The following is a 19,956-nucleotide window of genomic DNA, read 5'->3' as shown; positions in this document are numbered from 1 at the left end:
GCAGTGATCGGAACAACGTGTATCGTCGCTGATTGGTTGCCGCGATTTGTGGCAAAAGCGGAAGTAGACAGAGAAAGAAACTGTAAAAAAGAAAGAGACTAATACTGATAGAAAGAGATAGATAAACGTTTAGGTTATGTTTATTTCCGGTTTTGCCACAAATGGCTGCGATTATGCCGATCACTCCCTGGACGATCGGGGCACCATCGCGCGCATGCGTGGAGGCTCCATGATTCGATTTCGAACCATTTCGAACCGAGCAGAACTGACCAGAACCGAGTGTTGTCAATTTTGTAATGGTTGTCGGTTGTGGAGTTGTGTGGTGGTTTTGCCGATCGCAGTAGTGCATCGCAATGTAAACTGCATGAAGAATAATTTGCAAAATGTGTCATTACATAAAACCGTGTGATATGTGTAGGTTATAACATTATGAAGAGAATAAAACTTAGATCGGAGAAACCAAATCCGTTGTTCGAGCAATGGTTACAAGAATGGAGGGAAGAAGCTGCCTCCAGAAATTCCGATTTACAGCGCAGTTTTTCGAAGGCACTCGCATCTCTAAAAAGATATCCCTTACCGCTGAAATCCGGAAAAGACTGTATAATATTGCAACATTTCGGAAAAAAATTGTGCTCGATGTTGGACAAAAGATTTGAAGAGTACAAGGCTGGAAATAAAGATTCAACGAGTAGCAATGAGTTTGTCTGTGTACATTGTGATTACAGCAAGGAGCATGTATCCAGAAGGAAATTCCAGCAAATTGTAGCGGACATGGATTACACGAGTCAAAGGGTAAGTGCATTTAAGCATTGCGTGGTTCTTTACGCTATCGGCTCGCAAATAGATTCCGTAACGCATTAATTTAACACACTGTTTTATTTCAAGACAGAACTGGCAGCATTGGGCGACAATGGCGCAAGTACATCTTCACAGATTCATAAGTCGAGGGATATAGAGGTAGTCACCAGCAAAAAGAATGTACAACAAGCCGATGAGTACACTGCGAAGCAGAAGCCCATGCAAAATAATGTCCACTCAGAAAAAGCGGAAAACACAAAAACTGTTGATAAATGCGCATTAAATAAAGCAGGAAATAGCAAGACTAATTCCACCGATGATCTTCAAAAAGATATTTATCTAGAATCGTATACATTTGATGTAATATTGTTAGTAGATACACAGGAAACTTGTGGGTACGATTGAATTCATTAGTTTTTCATATAAGTTTACCACAAAATTCAAGAGAAATCATGTTTTAGGGGTAAAACAAAGCCTCAACACGATGCTACATTAGTGGAGCTTTCCCGACTTGGTGTAATATTCGAGGTACGTCACTTAAAAGTTGGCGATTTTACATGGATCGCCAGATGTAGAGCTACGAACAATGAACTGATCTTGCCGTATATAGTAGAAAGAAAACGAATGGACGATTTAAGTGCAAGTATTACAGACGGAAGGTTTTATGAACAGAAGGTAATATAATAATTGAATTTTTGATTTGTTGTACTTATGCATCCTCGTTTGATCATGGATGTATATTTTTATACAGTTCAGATTGAAGCAGTCTGGGATCGAAAATCTTATGTATGTAGTCGAGGAATATGGTAAACGACAAAGATTAGCAATACCACATGCATCATTGTTGCAAGCTTCTGTTAATACTTTAATACAAGATGGTTTCTCAGTAAAGTATACCAAGCATCATAAAGATTCTATGTTTTATTTGTCATCATTAACGAGGATTTTAAGCAAAACTTTCAAGGCACGTAGTTTTCTTTGAAAAATATTTGTATTAACTTAAGTAACTTATCGTAGTTGATGTATAACGTACATTACGGTTCCAGGAAAAAGATTTAGTAAGCTGTAGAAAGGAAAATGTCGGTCAAGTGGATCTTTCAAATAGTACGCTTAATCTTATGGAATTCCAAGATTTTAATAGAGCAGCGTCGAAGCAAAAAGTGTGTATTAAATTTACACAATGTAGCAAATTATATTAATGTTCAAATACTAGGGCTTGAAACCGTTATTATAGAGATTTCGGTTCTTGAAAGAGTTATTCAGAACCTTTATTCTGAATAACTGTTAAAAAGAACCTAAATGTCAGACTATATCAGTTTAAGTTACGGTTCCTATATAGTTCAATAATTTTTTCAATGATTTTTTAATATGTTGTCAGAATCATGGTCCTGATGGTGAGGTGGACCCTCATTGAAAAAATGAACTTGACAAGTAAAAGTTTCGATCTATGGTAATAAATATTTATTGCACTTTTTGCTATAATAATACACAGAATAGATATTATAAATTATTATAAATAATATAATTAATATTATAATTAATAATATAAATAATAATTAATAATATAAATAATAATTTATAATATCTATTCCGTGTATTATTATAGTAAAAAGTGCAATAAATATTTAATACCATAGATCGAAACTTTTATTTTTCAAGTCTGATATTTAGGTTCTTTATAACAGTTATTCAGAATAAAGGTTCTTCATAACTCTTTCAATCAGAACCTTTATATAACAGCTCGAAACAGTTATTTTCGGAACCTATTCAAGCCCTGTCAAATACACGAGCATCTTTTTCTTTTCAGGTGTTTAAGGTAAGCGAAATGTTTATTCGCCAACTATTACAGTTAAAAGGGATATCTGTAGATAAAGCTACGGCAATCGTGGAACGGTATCCAACCCCGCGGATCTTGATCGACGCTTTACAACGATCTGATTGCAATGGGGAATTATTACTGTCGAGCATTCAATTTGGCGATAAAAAACGTCAACTTGGATCAGCGATTAGTAAAACAATTTATCAGTTATATACAAAGAAAAATTTAAATTGATAAATGATATTTTATATAAATAAAAATATTTTACACCTTGAAGAAGTATTGAAGAATGGTTAGCACTGCACGTTTTGAATTACTCGCACACCCCTGCCTAGGAGAATGATCAATTATTAAGAGCGGAGTGTCGGACATAGGGAGATTTCCTTTATGGTGTCCGATAAAAGAGAAAACAATGGGCGGTATAATGATAAAGTAGGAAGTATTAGAGTGTTGATGATTGCATGCGGGATTCCCGATGTCAATACAGCATATTGCTTCCCGTAGGTTTACCGCTGCGCTCATCCGCGGTGAAGCAATACGTATGTACGTACATCCGTCAAAACGAATGCAAACATGCCGTCTAGTAGTCGCAAAACTTCACGTCCCGTGCGAACTGCCTCATATAAAACATGTTATGTTTTACCGCGGCGGCGCAAAAGCTTGTTCTGAATTGCGGTTCCCATCTTTCAAAAAACCATTCGCATTCAATATCCTTTTTTTTTCACGGTTGCACATCAAATTGAACGATTGAACACGTACGTTTCATAATATGCTTCTTTTTGCAGCAGCATTAGAAAGTCAATTCTATGCAAATCGCACAAAACTGGGTAGTTATGAGATTCTTAAAATACGTAGGTACGCGACGCACTCTTGTACATGAAGAAGTTATCCAGTGTGTTATTTGTAAGCACAGTTGGGAATTAACTAAATACAAAATTATTTAAATAAGGATTCAAACAATAAGTGCCATCGACAGAGAGTGACTTTCCAGTAACTATTAACGGTATTAAACCTTGCAGCGGTCCTCATTAATACCCTATATAAAAGTGACAGGTATAGCCGCTTGGCCGCTGCGAGTACCGCAAGGCCCGAGCGACCAGTCGAGCCGGTGTGATTTGACGCAGCGTTACATTCAATTACTTTTCATTTGGCCAATTTTAAAACGTCCACGTTTTTCAAAACATGTCCATAAAGAGGAAAAACAGGGCTTTATCTCATACTAGTGCCTTTGATTTCGTTATATAATTTATTCGTCAAAGGTGAAGCTGATTAAACGTATAGCCTGAGAAATCTTCCAACCCATTCGGCTGCAGTTGCCGGGTGGAGCCAAGAGAAGTAGTTGCCAGCAAAGAGGATAAGATAGAGTAGAAGCAGAAATATGCGATGTAAGCGACACCTGTCTGTTCAGGCCCAATATTATTCAGTTTGCGGGTAGCAGAGTGGGAGGTGAAGAAGCCAAGCCAAACATGACACCTGTTTGTAGCCATTGGTAGCCGTTTGTAGCTGTTTGTAGGGGGCTTGGGATATTCGTAGATTTAAAATTCGTTGACTTATTGCCTCTTTTATCGAAATTTCGATGGCCTGAAACACCAAAGGGCGCTGAATCTCGTATATTACTTTTTAACACGGGCTCTTATGGGATGCTTCCACTCTATCTTATCCTCTTTGGTTGCCAGTATAGGAAAGATACCGTGACGAGTGAAAAGGAAGAGAAAATGGAGAATAATCAAACACGGTAACTGTCTTTCTTTGTGTTGCAATTGAAAGTATTGCTCTCTGCGGTAGTTCTGTAGTATTCTTTTGGGGAAATCAATCGGGCCCATTGACATTTAACCGAATATTGTCGCAAGGAGAGTATACATGCCTTCGAAAATATTAAGTAACCATGTAAAAGTTAACATAGAATTATGATGTCAGTCGTGTGCTCGTCATTAGCCGTTTCCATTAATTTCCAGTACCATTTACTACTATCTGCCCAGGGTTCTACTCATTCGTATTCTTAGTACACGTAGCACAGACTATAGACAGTTTCCAGTGACGATGAAAAATCATTCCCTTAGGGACGTCAGCATCATAAAATACGACACGCAGGATTTAACGATCTTAAAATTAAAGACTGCTGGTTATTAAAAATTCTGTGCACGCCGTAACCGTTTGGTTATTACTTTCAATACACACCATTCCGAAACTCTCTATGTTCATCTGGTACAATCCCCCCGCGGTTATCATGCACGGTCTGCTGGACTTGATCTTCATTACGTAGAGCATCTTTTGTATCTTCACCGGTGTCTGATACCATTTAGAGGCGTATCTGTCACGAAACACGTGAACGTAAAGCATTAAAGGTCCTTCCTTCTCCTGCGTCGCATTCGTATAAAGAACGTACATATCATTGGCTAATCCCAAACTGTAATCCACGAGCGCCTGTCCAGGCAAGCTAAGCACCAGCAAGTGAAATTTCTGAGCGCTGAAGAACATACCGATCCTGAGAACTTCTCCCAGGTCGTCCAAGTGCAGTAAAATCTGGCAAAGGAAAACGTTAATCTGGCTCTGGAGCCAGCATCGTAGAAATAGTAAATTGCGTTTATTTTCCTCACTTGAACGGCCGTCACGCTAATGCCGGTCATGTTCAGTCCAACCTGAAGCAAATAACTGTTTCGGCTGCTATTGGCAATGAGCTCGTAAAGCCTCGAAACGTAATAAAGGGACAAGTCAGTTGAATTTTGTAAATTGTTCGCTACTTTCGCCTAATTTAATAGGATTTAGGTGCTACAAACTGTATGGCTCTATTGTGGCTGATCGCATATTGCTTGAAGTGTTGGTACAAGTCGACAGTTCCATTTGCACCCTCCGTTGCCTGTTTAATCTGATATCTGTATTCAGTGGAAGAACTCACACCATGTAATAAAATATCGACAGACGAGTCTGTTCGGTTTGGATAAACTCTGGCAGACACTCGCCAGGACATTATAAAGAAGATCAACGAGTATCTACGATGCCTTACAGCAGGGCTGCGCAAGGAGCTGTTTTTAGCGAAATACATATACTTACGCTACGCGCTACTTAGGCGCTAAAAACCGCTCCACGCGCAGCCCTGCGTTACAGCTTTGGATAATAGATAGACAAACATTTACCCGCATGTGGCGAACAATCCACAAGTGTGATGAACGAATATCATGTACAACGAATCGATGGCAATTATAATCATCACTACAGTACAGGAACTCCACACCATATGGAGATATATGGGATAAAAACATTCGTCGGTGTCCACGAAGATGTAATTTAGCTGAAATATGTGACGCCGCGGTCGGGTCTCGTTCAGTGGTCGAACGACATTCAGAAAAATGGGAGTCAACGGAATTAATAGGAAAAACGCCAGAAACGACATTAAAGTACCTGGAAAGTTCACTTCGATTTTAAGGAGAGAAACCCCAGCGAGAATTACGAGAAGAGTACTCACCCCTGTATAGTACAGCTGCTTTATTCCCCCGGTTGGCAATCTGATTTAGAAGTTTTAGTTCATTGCTGAACCTTAGCGATTCCCATTCCCCGTGCACGAATTGAAACAACTGTTTATACTGCAAAGTAGACCCGCATGATTTTTCACTGAAGTAGTAGAACTCCTTTGTATAACGCAGCGAATAAATACTTTCTCTCTGTTCATGTTGTGGTTCAACAATTTTATCGTACTGACGAGAATCGTGACTGAGACCGGGATAGAATCCATCATTCCATCTGCATCGTTGTCGCGTAGAGATTTAATAAACTGAAACAACTATCGAATGGTACGTTTCTGCTATCATACGTTTTTGCTGCTCTGTTTCGTGGAGTTCGCCGCTTTTGTATCGTTCCTCTTGTTACTTTAACAATCGTATCGCGAGAAGAATAAATTACACGCTCGAAGCATCCCACTTACCGATGGTAGTAAAAGACTTATGTTACTGATTATAAGCACAGCAAATCTGATCTTACGGTCTCGGTCCGATTGTAAAGGGGACTGGCCCACGATTGACATGTACATTTCAAGCGTCTTGTAACCGGGGACTTTCAGTAAGTCAATCTGTCCACCCTCGGTACCCTGAAACACTGACCATTCTACTCTCAATTCGGATCGACGAAGTAACGATCAGACGTAATCAAGGTGTTACGTAGAGGAAGTGGTTTAAATATGGGCTAGCATTTTTATTTCAGGATTCTTTCCACGTCTGTTCAACATTTTTATGATGCGACAGTTGAATCTACATGTTAAAAATGTTGGCCTTATGATATGCAATTGAAAGAAATTGAATAAAAGTAACATTTCTTTTAAATTCAGAATCTTCGTTTTTGAAAGTGTGGTCTAAATACGAGCTACTATTCAAGTAATCTAAACCAACCGTGAAAACTGCATATATTCGGATTTAATTTTTTTAAAACATGACCAAAATGCTAATAGAAATAAACTCCAGATGCTAATGGTCTATTTACAGTAGTCACAGATGTATATGTCCTTTTCAACACCTGCACAGGCATTGTGCGCCTGCAATGCCTGCATATATGTAACACTGAAAACACTTCACCAAAAGTTCTCCCTCTGTGTCTGCAGATGAGACTTGCTCATGAACGCGTAGAGCGGCGAAAGTCTTTATTACGCGACGCTATTCGGTACAAGAAATCATGCTAAAATGCGAATTACTTCACTTCCTCTAAATGCAGTGCACTGTATAATAATTGAGCATAGTTATTATAACAGCTGAAAGATTGTAGTCAACAACAATTACTGACGCATGGAGTTCGACGATAACACTGTCCACCGCGCATTGAAATCACTCGAGCAGCATTTCTATCGATGTCACGTTTATCGTTATACCACATTATACGAAGATTAGCAAAAATACGAAACTTTCGTCGAAACTTTAACGTTCCGCCGTAAAAATTACCAAAATACATTCCATACATTTAGCACTTAGAGTGTGCGTAATATCATCTTCCAAGGATCTAAGGTAGGGCCACGCAAGGAGCTGTTTTCAGCGCCTAGCTGCGAGCAACCACCCGAGTGTCGAGCTGTCCCCCTCAGTGATGCCAGCTCCTTGCGCGGTCTTGATCTAAGGCTTGTTTCTGTTTTCTGAATTCTTAGAAGCTGATGAGCACACTCGAAGTGTTAAATGTACGGGATGTATTTTTGAAATATTTGATCACACTCTACGAACATGTCCCATGAATGTTATTAACTAAAAAAGGAGGAACACAAATACTTTTCTCACCATTTTTCACCATGTTTTAATTCCTTTATTTAACATCCTGCAAAATATAAAACCTGCTGTGAACCTGGTCTGCCAGGTATGTGACGGTCTCTTTATAAACGCAAAAAGAAAATTCATCTAGCGAACGCATTTCAATCATTTATGAGCAACGATGTCTCGGGTTTACAGTTATACAAGGAAATATAGGTTGTCATGCGTGACATTATATAATTGACACCCTACCATCATTCATAATGTATCCCCTATTGATTTACTTGGGCAATCCCTTCTTCTGTTTTACCAGCTCGTTCAGTATTGCTGTGAATATCGCTGGAGTATGCGGTGTGCTACAGACGTTCATTTACCTCTACACGATTTCAAACAAACAAAACTCAGAACACGACGCACTTTCTTTTGCGTATTACAAAACGTGCAAATAAAAGAATAACATCGGTAACTATACATCTTGCTTCTATTTACGATCAGCACGAGTAGTGGTGGTTGATTTCTCCTCGATCGCTGATTGCAAAAACAAACTCACCGGCCAATATATCTGGCCCCGACCTTAGTCGCAAAACTTCGCGTCCCGTGTGAACTGGTTCATATAAATTTATGTTTTGCCGCCGCGTCAAAAATATCATATTCATTGGTTTTCATCAACATTACTATGAAAAGCCAGTTCGGAATTGCATTTCCTATCTTTCAGAAAACCATTCGTTGGGTATTCAGCTTCCATTTCTTTTCACAGCCATACAGGGTCAGCGTTTAATCCTGTAACCCACGCTCGCGCGAACTTGTAAAATGGCAACAGCGCCTCACAGACGCATTCCACTACTACTATGCACCGGCCCAGCGGAGAGCTGCCACTGGCACCAGTGATGCCTGAGTTCCGAAAATTTTAGGATGGTCTCTTTCAAATTAACGTCGCAAAGAGCTGTGCGGAATTCCCCGGCCCAGGTAAGTGAGCCGCGCGCTCCGCTTTCATGATCGGTTTACCACTCGCATCCCAGATTACTGTAATGAGGTTTGAAAATAATGTCGACTGATCTCGTACCCGTCTCAATTTCAAAAATTTTAGCCAGACAGGGTTGACCGCGGCGCTATACCCTTGTACTAGCCTATTGTATCAAATAAACTGTTTGCAAAAGCTTTTTACAACAATTATGGTTAAAAAATTGGTAGAAAAAAAATTAAGTAAATGTAAAATATGTTAAATTATCCCCAAATTTTTCAACCCGACCGGGAAATTCAGAATAACTCTTACAAGGGAAGGTCGCGATCCGGACGAGCGCTTTTTGAACGAGACCGGGCTCAAATTATGGGGGCCGATGGGCATTAAAAAAGTGCAAAACATTAGGGGTATCTCGCTAGCCGTTTTTATAAAAAATGGCTTTAAACATATACAGGTTACTAGATATAAGAAAACAATCAAATTCTTAACAGAAGCTGTTGTAGCTGCGAGCGTTACGCCGCAGGTTCATGTTCTAGAGGTCGTGCGTTCGAGACTCGGCAATAGAAGTTTTATATTTTTATTTTTTTCCAACTGCATTTCTATTTCTTATTCCTTTTTTTACTCACTGCTATATAAATAATATATAAGAATTATAAAGTATAGGATGTGGACTACAATTTTTAATAACACGTTTTTTATTAATCAACTTATTTTTTTATTAATAACAAGTGTGGCTAAAGCGTTTATTAAAATAAAATTCGCTTTTTAATAATTATGTATTTGGCTACTGAATATATATGTGCGCAGAAATTGCAAATAATATAGATGTGAACATAATATTATAATGAGTACATGCAATACATAATACAGCAATAGTAGAAGTAAACATACAAATGTATGGGATGTGGCGTATTTTTTCAATATATTATAATGTAAATACCACAACATATAGTACATTCCATGATACTGGAAAATAATAAAATACCGCCGACATTAGTATTAACCGATGTGCACCACGGGGAGGTTGTCAGTCGGTTTTTCACATAATATGAATAACGCCACATGTGATGCAACATGAATCACGCAACATGTAGTATACCAACAGTAAAAGTGCGCATAGATTGTAACGTCTGCAATAACAAATAAATTGTAATATCGTGAAATATTAGAAAATATTATACACAATTTACTTGTATTATATTATACGTGTTATTAAAAATTGTAGTCCACATCCTATACTTTATAATTCTTATACATTATTTATACAGCAGTGAGTAAAAAAAGGAATAAGAAATAGAAATGCAGTTGGAAAAAAATAAAAAAATAAAACTTCCATTGCCGAGTCTCGAACGTACGACCTCTAGAACATGAACCTGCGGCGTAACGCTCGCAGCTACAACATCTTCTGTTAAGAACTTGATTGTTTTCTTATATCTAGTAACCTGTATATGTTTAAAGCCATTTTTTATAAAAACGGCTAGCGAGATACCCCTAATGTTTTGCACTTTTTTAATGCCCATCGGCCCCCATAATTTGAGCCCGGTCTCGTTCAAAAAGCGCTCGTCCGGATCGCGACCTTCCCTTGTTAGCGACGTTAATTTGAAAGAGACCATCCCAAAATGCTGTCCAGCGATCGCTGGCAGCTCTCCGAACGCCGGGACGGTGCATGGTTGTAGTGGAATGCGTCCGTGAAGCGCTGTTGCCAGTTTACCTGCTCGCGCGAGCGCGGATTGCAGGATAAGACGCTGACGAAAAACAAATTGACTGATTGAATATGTTTCCCAATGTGCTCCTTTTTGCAGCAGCATTAGAAAGTCAATCAATTATATTCAAATCGCACAAAACTGTGTAATTATGAGATTGTTAAAATGCATACCGTATACTGGGGGAACATTAGCGGGTTTTTGCAACATTTTGTTACATAATTTAAAAATTAACATGTTCACATTTGCTTTAAATATCCTATCATAACATTGCATCTTTTGTGATTGTACTACAAGTGTCAAAATGCATACAAATTTTTTCCATTTCCTTCTTTAATAGATGTTAAAAATGTTGGTGTACCTGGGTAACATTGGCACATCATATAGATAGCATTAACGGGTTAAGTTTTACTAATCTGAAGCCAGTAACATTTATTGACACTTAAATTTGTTTATTTTATTTTATTTTGCAATCTGTCGTAAAACAATGTAATTCCAGGGTATGCCAATGTTACCCCGCGCCGCCAATGTTCCCCCAGTTTACGGTACGCGACACGCTATTAAATAATTGTTGAAGAGTCATATGTTATGATAACTTTACTCGTGTACATATCAAAGATGTATATAAATGTCTACTAAAATATTAATATTTTCTGAATTAAATATACCACGCGAAGTACTTGCTGTTAGTAGACATAGTACACGTTCCTTCGTTGAAATCATTGTATAGAATAATGACGATGAATCAGTCCTTCATTGAGAGTAACATCGTAAAATACGACATGCATGTTTTAAAAGCCTTAAAATTGAAATATATGGTTAATTACTTGTCACTTATGTCACGATGCGACGCACAGGCTTGTACTTAGACAGCCGTATTATTTCTATATTATTTTATACCGCTCCAAAATTCTCAATGTTCATCTCATACAATCCTCCTGCAGTCAGCTGGCAGGGTTTGCTAGCCCTCAGTTGCATTATATTCATCATTCTTTGCATTTTCGCTGACGTTTGGTACCATTTGGAGTTGTAGCTATTACAAGATCCTCCACGAATTACACTTGGTTCATTATAATTATTGCCGTAGTTAGTAAATACTACGCCCCCCTACTCTGTTACGTAATTGAAAACGTACATATGGTCGAGTACTTCTGCGCTGTAATCCGAGAGTATTTGTCCGGGTAAACTGAGGAAGTACAAATGAAATTTCTGTCCGCCGAAGAAAAGAGCGTATCTGACGGCTCGTTTCATGTCATCCAGGTGCCTAACCGCCTGTGAAAGAGAATTTCAGTGCGTTCATCGGTTCCCCGCTGTCGGCATTGCCCCAGCGAATCGTCTCTTACTTGAAAAGCTGAGACGCTAATGCCGATCATGTTAAATCCAACTTGAAGCAGGAAATTCATTCGGTTCGTTGCATCCAGGAAATCGAAGAATCTCGAAACAGAAAGGAGCGAGCGAATTAATTGAATTCTGTGGCATCCATCACTGCCTTTCGTCGGTTCAATTTAGTATTAATCAATCGGTACAAACTGGATGGCTTTATTGTGGGCGGCCACGCATTCCCTAATTTTTTCGAGGCCATCGTCCATCGGGCCGCGTCCCACTGTAGCTACGTCGTTGCATTCTGTTGCTTTGTCGATCATAGATCTGCGTTTATCACAATTACTCGAATGAACAAATGTTTTCTGTATTTTTTTGGGAATGTAATGAATATCGTGGTCGACCGATTTCATTTTGAAGGAACAATTGCAATGAAATTAACGATGCGCGCGGAATGAAACGTCGATTACTAAATGTTAAATGCGTTGAAGGAACATTTGGATAAGTTTGAAGATCAAGAGACGTTAGATTTCGGTTTCCCCTCGGCCTTCACTGTTCATTTGTATGTATAAAATGCATGATGCATTGCCACACAGTGGTATTTTAAGTTGCAATATTATATGTACCCGCATATGGCGAACATCGCAGATGCATGATGAGTGATGATCATGTTTAAGGAATCCACCGCCACTATGCTTAATATAGCGATAATGGCACACCAGGCTGAATGCAAATATATCGCGTAAAAATACTCATCGTTGTTCACATAGTAGTAAAGACTAAATATCTCTTCCCGTGATCGTGTTTTGTTCAGCGGTAGAACGATATCTAGCATTGGATTGACCAGTGGGATTGCCACGAATGATACGAAAAATGTTAACAGAATTCCTGAAAAGTAACACGCGGTAACTGATCCCGAAATACTTCTCACGAACATTTAGTGCGAAGACCTCCAGAATAAAGTACCTACCTCTGTACCGGTACGCGATTGTGCTTCCTTTCCCGGTTATTTCCTCTAATATATCCAGTTCCTTGCTCGCTAGTTGATTTTGCCAATCACTCTCCACGGTGAGAAATACTTTTCTAAACTAAAATATTTGGAACTACTATGGTGCCGCGCGTTTGACGATCGTCCGTTAGTAGGTACAGCATGTTGTACGTACGTTTTCTCGGTTAAAATGCAGGCTTAATAATTTGATGATACAGGCAGCGCACGTAACAAATTGTGGTAGAGTCTCCAGGGCTTCGTCCACATTCTTGTTGCGTAATTGTACATAGAATTGCAATATCTACCAAATCACAGACCACGATCGTGCGACAATATTGTCTGATTATTATTCACTTGTCCGTTTTGTTTTTTTTTTATATTCCATCGGCAACATACAGTAGCGAAATTGAAATGTTCTCTTACCGTCGGTATTATGAACGTTATGATACTACCCACCATCACAATTACGATGGATTTGTTCTTCAAGTCCGTTTGAGACGGATATTGTCCAAGAAGTACTAGGTACTTTTTCAGTGGTTTGTAATGAGAGACTTCGAACGCGCCGCATCCTTCCCTTCCTCTCTGAAGCACTGGATGCCCCGAATGCCCTGAATTCGATTAGGCTTTCGATTATATTTGAACATTAGAATACATTATTGCAGCCTTACTATAATAAATGAAGACACGCCAGAATCTGATTAAATAACGGCTAAGAAATAACGTGGCATTTAGGTACATTTCATCATTGGTATATCAGCACATCAATTTAAAAAATAAATAAAACCGTGCTTCCGTTTCAGTTACAGTAAGTTTACGATGAGATTCTAGTTGTAATTGAAATATGATTGTACTACACGTGGCATGCTTTCATCTTACTATTCATATTCCAGGATCTTTCGCTGGCAATCAACACACCGAGACCAACGCGAATGGTTTTACCAAAACTGTCCTGTTGCTGGTATGAATTAGTTTTATACGGCTGAGGGGGAAGATGGGTCGCGTCAAACGGAGCGTTCTTCAATTTTTGATGGCATCATATACACGTGCGAAGCTTGGAAACGCAGCATATGGTGTAGAAAATAACACGTTGTCACAGGTGAGAGGTCGATATCCTGTATCGCCTCGTAGTAGCCCTTTTAATATCATTGTGTAATTTATTCGTCAATGTTGAAGGAAATATCATTACACGTATATATAGCTTCAGAAATCTTCCAATGCTTTCGAGTGCAGTTGTCGATGTCGGGTGGAGCGAAGAAAAGTAGTTGCCAGCAGAGGACATAGACCGTGACGAGTGAAGAGGAAGAGAAAATGGAGAATAATCAAACACGGTAACTGTTTTTCTTTGTGTTGCAATTCAGAGTATTGCTTTCTGTGATAGTTTCGTGGTATTCTTTGGGGAAATCAATCGGGCCCATTGACAGTTAACTAAATATTGTTGCAAGGAGAGTAGACATGTCTTTGAAAATATTAAGTAACCATGTACAAGTTAACATGAAATTATGATGTCACTCGTGTGCTTGCCATTAGCCGTTTCCACACATTTCCAGTACCAGTTACTACTATCTCTCCTGTACTCTACTCCATATTCTTACAATTAGTGTATGTTAGCGTCACCAAATTTATGGGGGCGGCCGAGGGCCTTCAGAGATTTTATAGCAGGGACTTGGCCTGTGTGCGGTCCTGATTGTAGAGGGTACGCGAGACTAAACAGTCTTGACGACGGGCGATGGCTGGTGACCACGTTGGGTCTCCCAGCTATCGGGTGTCGAAGAATTGGTTGTTTAGAATGAAATAAAGAATATGGGAATGGCAAGCGGCCCGACGCCGTATTACTAAAAAATAGGAACTCTGTTCCTGGAGGATCTGGCCACGGAGTGGGGAAGGCTATGCCTTTGTTGGAGATCCGTTTGGTTCTTGTCAAAGAGCACGCTCTCTAGCACTTCACCCTGTCTTTATTCAATAACCATTAGAAAGCGTGAGGCTGACTTCGACCTTCGTTGCCCAAACCCAAGGCGAGTCGATGGGGGGCTCGAAGTGTCTTTTCGGTTTTTCCGCAAGGGCTACCTGCTTGTAGGACCCTCGAGGGCAGTTGGATTCATAGCTTCAGACAGTACACAGCGTCTTAGCAGTTACAAAGCTAAAATTATATTCTCCGTAAACTCCATGTACTGGAAGAGTTTTTACTTTTAAATAAAATATCGTTTTAAGTTTTTTGGAACGAGTGTTTAATCTCCTGGTACACAACACCTTTTGGTAAGAGGACTGTGATGAACCCCAGAACTGTCCTGGAGCGCGTATCGTTGTAGCCCTTGCCGCGCCTAAAAGTAGTGTTTCTGACATGTACATAGCATAGACTATAGACAGTTTCCAGAGAAGATGAAAAATCATTCCCTTATAGTGACGTCAACATCATCAAATACGACACACAGAATTTAGAGATCTTAAAATGAAACCCTATATGCTACAGTGCGAAGTGATTAAACCAGCGAAGTCCAGGTGGGCGGTCCGAGGGCACTAGCATCCATAGCGTCTTCTACGTACTACCTGGAAGTAGGTACTCGGAGCCAATGAAGCGACGGGCATGCCACGGATAGGGAAAACTCTAGTAGCGCGCCCTTAGGCCCTAAAGGTGAAGTTCCCCGGCGCGTGCTCGGCGAGTCGGCTCGGCTCGCCCAGGTTCGGCGAGACGGCTTGGTGGGCGCGAGCTGTGATGCCAGATCGGGGACGGGTTCCCTCGAGAATTTCCCCCACCCCGCGCATACTACGCCGGAGCAGCGTGTTCGTGAGCTCGGCGGTTCGGAGTCCAACTCACGGACACGTAGCTCCGGCGTAGTGTGCGCGAGGTGGGGGAAATTCTCCAGGGAACCCGTCCCCGATCTGGCATCACAGGGCGCGAGTCGGCGAGCCACGCGCCGTGGAATTTCACCTTAAGGGTACGAGCCTACACGCGCATTACTAGTTTTCCCTATCCGTTGCATGCCCGCCGCTTTGTTGGCTTCGAGCACCCCCTTCCGTGCAGCACGTAGAAGACGCTATGGATGCTAGCGTCCACGAACCGCCCACCTGAACTTCGCTGGAATATATTAACCGGTTTAATGATAGTGTTGGAAAGTACATAATCTTTTGAAAATTTTTGATAAAATAATTTTCAACTTTATTACAGATATTTATTAATAAGTATGTACAGCAAAGTTAATATTAATTCTTTTATCGTAGTTTGGAATTCGTCAAGGCGAAACTTCGGTCGATTTCCGATATGGCGGTCATGAACACCTACTTGAAAAACACTTATATTTTTGTTATTAACAGTAATACATGTACTGTAGCGGTATTGCTCGATAGAATAAGAGTTATTTTTTCAGAGAAACAGTAAATCAGTCGTCTACATTTTAGTTTTAATTTTTATTTCTCACCGCAGTATTAGGTGCACTACTTGACACCATGTTCATGTATTACTGCGGACCTACGACTGTATTCACTGACGTCTTGGTATATACCAATAACCTGCAAAATACGAAACGGTGCGTATAATCACGTGTAATTCTGTAAGCATGCCGAGAAAAAGTTCAAGTGAAAATAAGGAGTCAAGAAATAAAAGAAAAAGCCAACGGCTGTGTTATTTAAAAGAACATTTATCTGTTGCGCTGCTAGAAATACGAAATGGGAAACGAATTTCTGAAGTGTCGCGAAAGTATAACATACCAGAAAGCACATTAAGAGCTAAAAAATTAGGCATTTATGCCGATAAAAAACCTGGTCCTGCACCTGTCCTCACTGCTGATGAAGAAAACGATTTAGTCAATTGGATTTTTCATTGTTGCGAAAAAGGTTTTCCAGTAACAAAGGCGCAATTATTGGAAAGTGTTCGGGTGATATGCGTAAATTTAAAAAGGAAGAATTCGTTTATTAATAATACGCCAGGCAGAAGCTGGTATGATGGATTTTTAAAACGACATACAGAAGTTGTTAAAAGAGTGTCTGAAAATTTGTCATTAAATAAAGCCAAAGTATCAGATTATAGTATACGTAAGTGGTTTCAAGAAGTTGGTGAATATTTTATTGGTGAAGGTATTATGTCGATTGCGCCCAATAGAGTTTTCAACTGTGACGAGACAGGTACTAACAATAGTTAATTAAAAAATAAAATTTATTTAATGTTGCTTCATTGCTTTCTAAAAAAATGTGTATTATTCATAGGCATTTCTCTAAATCCTGTACCTTCATCAGTGCTTGCGCCGAAAGGTTGCAAGAATGTATATAACATAGTTGGTAATAATGAAAAAGCCAATATAACAGTTTTAGTCACAGCCAATGCTGCTGGCAATCTTGCTCCTACATTCGTCCTCTTTGCTGGAAAATCTTTACCACAGAATGCTGCAGAAATGGCACCTCCTGATTTTGCATTTGGATTTTCCGAAAATGGATGGATGCTTTCCCAAAACTTTTACGAATATATTGCCAATATTTTTGAGCCATGGTTGACAAAAAATAACATTAAACGTCCTGTAATTTTATATGTTGATGGGCATAGTTCACATATGACATTACACTTGAGCAAGTTCTGTTCGGACCATAAGATAGTTCTTGTAGCGTTGCATCCAAATGCTACGCACATTATGCAGCCTTTAGATGTGTGTGTGTTTCGAAATTTAAAAGCACATTGGCTTAAAACATATCAAGCATATTGTAAAACATCAATTAGTGTTGGCATCCATAAATACCAATTTGCTCCATTATTGAAAAGAACATTGGACAGTATGAGGATGGAAAAAATGTTAGAAAATGGTTTTAGGAAATGCGGATTGTACCCTTTTGATGTTAATGCCCTGGATTTTAGTAAGATAATGAGACGGATCCCAGATTTACCTACCACATTGACAGACGATTCTGAACCTCAAACAAATACTCATGAAACAATAGGAAACAACTCGTTGAAAGTATTTGAAAATTTTTTAACACCAAGTCATCTTGAAGCATTTAGGTTGAATACAAACCCTATATGGGGAGGATTAAAAAAAGATGAAGGGCTCTTCGAAATATGGTACAAGTTATCGCATCCTATTCTAGACAACTCCTCAAATGACCTCGATAGTGTACACAATGACACAACGTTCAATCAAACGGAGTTTCGCAATAGCGGTTTCTAACGAACAGGTTTTAAATAATATTGTCATACTAGCGGAGGATGACCAGATAGCCCCTTCTTCGTTAGAACCCCTTGATCTGACAACTAACAAGCAATCAAGGACGGATACTTTCAAGGAAGAGATAGGAGAATGTTCTAGTCAATTGTTAACGAAGAATCCCCTGCATGACATTACAAATTTAGAGGAACAAAAATCAACAACTGGATCCATACAAAAACTCTTGTATTGGCCTGATGATGCTATGTTACATCCAAAAAATAAAACAAGTGTACTTCGTAAAATCAAAACTCCAACTGTTGTCCCTGGTACTCAATGGCAGCAAACCATAGAAACTAAAGAGAACGCAAAGCGTATTAAGATTGAAGAGGCAACAATCAAAAAGCAACTGAGAGTCGAAAAGCAAGTGAAAATGAAAATAGAAAAGCAGAAAATTAGAAAGAAGAAAGAAAACGACAAATTTTTAACACAGCAAAAAAAGATTAAAAAAGAGAGGCAAAAACTATTGAAACAACAAGAATGAAGAAAATTGAAGAAAGGAAAGAAGCCAAATCATTAATGTTGTTGCAAAAAGAATCAGCAAAAAAGTTATAGTGAAAACTTTATTAATGACACATTGTATTACCTGAGCTGTTATTAGTTATAATATATTAAATAATATTTATAAAAAAAACATTGTACCTGATAACATTAAATTTACTATTCATTTAAGTACGGATGGTGCAATAAATACAACTATGTACTACTAATTACTAAGATTTAAATTATTACTCATTCTTGCTGATTTTAGTAAATAAAGAAAGTTAAATAATTTTTCTAGATTAATACTTAAATATATTTAGGTATGTATAACAACGAAACAACTGTTTCAATTGCATTTAAATTTATTTTTCTTGAAAATCTATAAATGTAATTACTTATTCTTGTCATAATTTTTCAAAATACGATTATAAAATGTAAAGCATGTAGAAGCCCAGTTACTGGTTGGTTTACCCTACAAGTGATATTTGTACCAAGGTTATGATTGGCCTGACATCAGACCGCAGTAATACATGCGCAGTAACTGGTGTTTCGTTAGTAACTGGCACGCAGTAATACATGCATGTCCGCAGTAATACATGCATGTCCGCAGTAATACATGCATGTCCGCAGTAACTCGTGCAATGACATTGATCGACAAATCTTTTTGTTTTTAATTAACTGTGCTTATTACCCCGTCCTTATATTTTTTTATGGAATTATTAAGGTCCCACCTTTCTTTTAAAAAAAGAAGGAGGAACTTTCATTCATTTGAACGCCGTATCGAGGGTTCTAAAGTTAACCTACCTTAAAAGTCCGCAGTAATACCCACATCTACCCTATGTAACTATATAATAATCATTACTTTACATTGAATATTTTCTTTTCTATTTGTTATTGATACTATTTTTAGTGGAGGTACGATTTAAGAGACCGGTGGCCTAAATCGTTGGGGAGATCGGGGCTAGTTGACTAATTTTTAACATCTCTAATTTTTATAAATAGACCATTGGTACTTTATTGACTTGTTAAACAGCAAAAGTTTACAAATTTCATTGGGTAGGTATACAGGCTTAATTTTTAAAATTGTTTTAATTGAGTCGAGATCGTAGTTTTCATTATATTTAGAATAGTGAGACGAATAAGTCAACAAACCCCTGCTGTGGGGTTTGTTGACTTATTCGCCTGCGTAGTCGTAATGAGGCAGCGTGCTCGTTGCACGTGCCACCACAACTGTATTTTTCTCCCTATACTCTGGTGCTTGCTAAGTTCTTCCTTAGATATTGTCGGACATAGGGAGATTTCCTTCATGGTGTCCGATAAAAGAGAAAACAATGGGCGGTATAATGATACAGTAGGAAGTGTTAGAGTGTTGATGATTGCATGCCGGCATTCCCGATGTCAATACAGCATATTGCTTCCCGTATATGTTATGTTTTACCGCGGCGGCGCAAACGCTTGTTCTGAATTGCGGTTCCCATCTTTCAA

The 19,956-nt window shown here is 38.9% G+C and overlaps 3 protein-coding genes and 1 long non-coding RNA gene across 4 annotated transcripts; 2 read left to right on the top strand and 2 right to left on the bottom strand.

Annotated features, from left to right (window-relative positions):
- The first annotated feature begins 287 nt into the window (after positions 1–287).
- Mus81 (mus81 structure-specific endonuclease subunit) lies at positions 288–2,896 on the top strand. The gene is made up of 6 exons (XM_076814451.1): positions 288–792; positions 886–1,193; positions 1,260–1,473; positions 1,550–1,754; positions 1,837–1,958; positions 2,606–2,896. The coding sequence occupies exons 1-6, from the start codon at positions 430–432 to the stop codon at positions 2,849–2,851; spliced, it is 1,458 nt and encodes a 485-aa protein (XP_076670566.1). The 5' UTR covers positions 288–429; the 3' UTR covers positions 2,852–2,896.
- A 1,530-nt stretch (positions 2,897–4,426) lies between these two features.
- Positions 4,427–7,115, bottom strand: LOC143370181 (odorant receptor 13a-like). Its single transcript, XM_076814922.1, has 8 exons — positions 6,537–7,115; positions 6,270–6,386; positions 6,081–6,198; positions 5,752–6,016; positions 5,395–5,490; positions 5,215–5,305; positions 4,796–5,140; positions 4,427–4,719 (listed from the first exon to the last, which is right to left on the bottom strand). Exons 1-8 carry the CDS (start codon positions 6,639–6,641, stop codon positions 4,666–4,668), a joined length of 1,191 nt encoding a protein of 396 aa, XP_076671037.1. The 5' UTR covers positions 6,642–7,115; the 3' UTR covers positions 4,427–4,665.
- Positions 7,116–11,061: 3,946 nt separating this feature from the next.
- On the bottom strand, positions 11,062–13,381 carry LOC143370183 (odorant receptor 9a-like). Its single transcript, XM_076814924.1, has 9 exons — positions 13,229–13,381; positions 12,981–13,106; positions 12,788–12,905; positions 12,444–12,705; positions 12,028–12,144; positions 11,841–11,931; positions 11,633–11,769; positions 11,398–11,530; positions 11,062–11,296 (listed from the first exon to the last, which is right to left on the bottom strand). Exons 1-9 carry the CDS (start codon positions 13,262–13,264, stop codon positions 11,243–11,245), a joined length of 1,074 nt encoding a protein of 357 aa, XP_076671039.1. The 5' UTR covers positions 13,265–13,381; the 3' UTR covers positions 11,062–11,242.
- Positions 13,382–15,723: 2,342 nt separating this feature from the next.
- Positions 15,724–18,622, top strand: LOC143370184 (uncharacterized). Its single transcript, XR_013085569.1, has 2 exons — positions 15,724–16,921; positions 17,003–18,622. It is a non-coding gene; the product is annotated as an uncharacterized LOC143370184 (long non-coding RNA).
- Positions 18,623–19,956: the final 1,334 nt, after the last annotated feature.

This window comes from Andrena cerasifolii, chromosome 6 (assembly GCF_050908995.1).
Source record: "Andrena cerasifolii isolate SP2316 chromosome 6, iyAndCera1_principal, whole genome shotgun sequence".
NCBI lineage: Eukaryota > Metazoa > Arthropoda > Insecta > Hymenoptera > Andrenidae > Andrena > Andrena cerasifolii.
Note: the sequence above shows the minus strand (reverse complement) of the source record. Positions and strands in the feature narration are given on the sequence as shown.

What these genes read in the sequence shown, in the direction of transcription:
- Mus81 (XM_076814451.1), top strand. Translation starts at nt 430, where the DNA reads ATGAAGAGAATAAAACTTAGATCGGAGAAACCAAATCCGTTGTTCGAG. An exon ending in GAAGGTTTTATGAACAGAAG is followed by an intron (nt 1,474 to 1,549) that starts GTAATATAATAA and finishes ATTTTTATACAG; the next exon opens with TTCAGATTGAAGCAGTCTGG. An exon ending in AACGAGGATTTTAAGCAAAA is followed by an intron (nt 1,755 to 1,836) that starts CTTTCAAGGCAC and finishes AACGTACATTAC; the next exon opens with GGTTCCAGGAAAAAGATTTA.
- LOC143370181 (XM_076814922.1), bottom strand. Translation starts at nt 6,641, where the DNA reads ATGTACATGTCAATCGTGGGCCAGTCCCCTTTACAATCGGACCGAGAC. An exon ending in GGATTGTTCGCCACATGCGG is followed by an intron (nt 5,491 to 5,751) that starts GTAAATGTTTGT and finishes CACTGAATACAG; the next exon opens with ATATCAGATTAAACAGGCAA. An exon ending in ACATAGAGAGTTTCGGAATG is followed by an intron (nt 4,720 to 4,795) that starts GTGTGTATTGAA and finishes TTTAATTTTAAG; the next exon opens with ATCGTTAAATCCTGCGTGTC.
- LOC143370183 (XM_076814924.1), bottom strand. Translation starts at nt 13,264, where the DNA reads ATGGTGGGTAGTATCATAACGTTCATAATACCGACG. An exon ending in AATCGCGTACCGGTACAGAG is followed by an intron (nt 12,706 to 12,787) that starts GTAGGTACTTTA and finishes GTTACTTTTCAG; the next exon opens with GAATTCTGTTAACATTTTTC. An exon ending in GCAGAAGTACTCGACCATAT is followed by an intron (nt 11,531 to 11,632) that starts GTACGTTTTCAA and finishes ATCTTGTAATAG; the next exon opens with CTACAACTCCAAATGGTACC.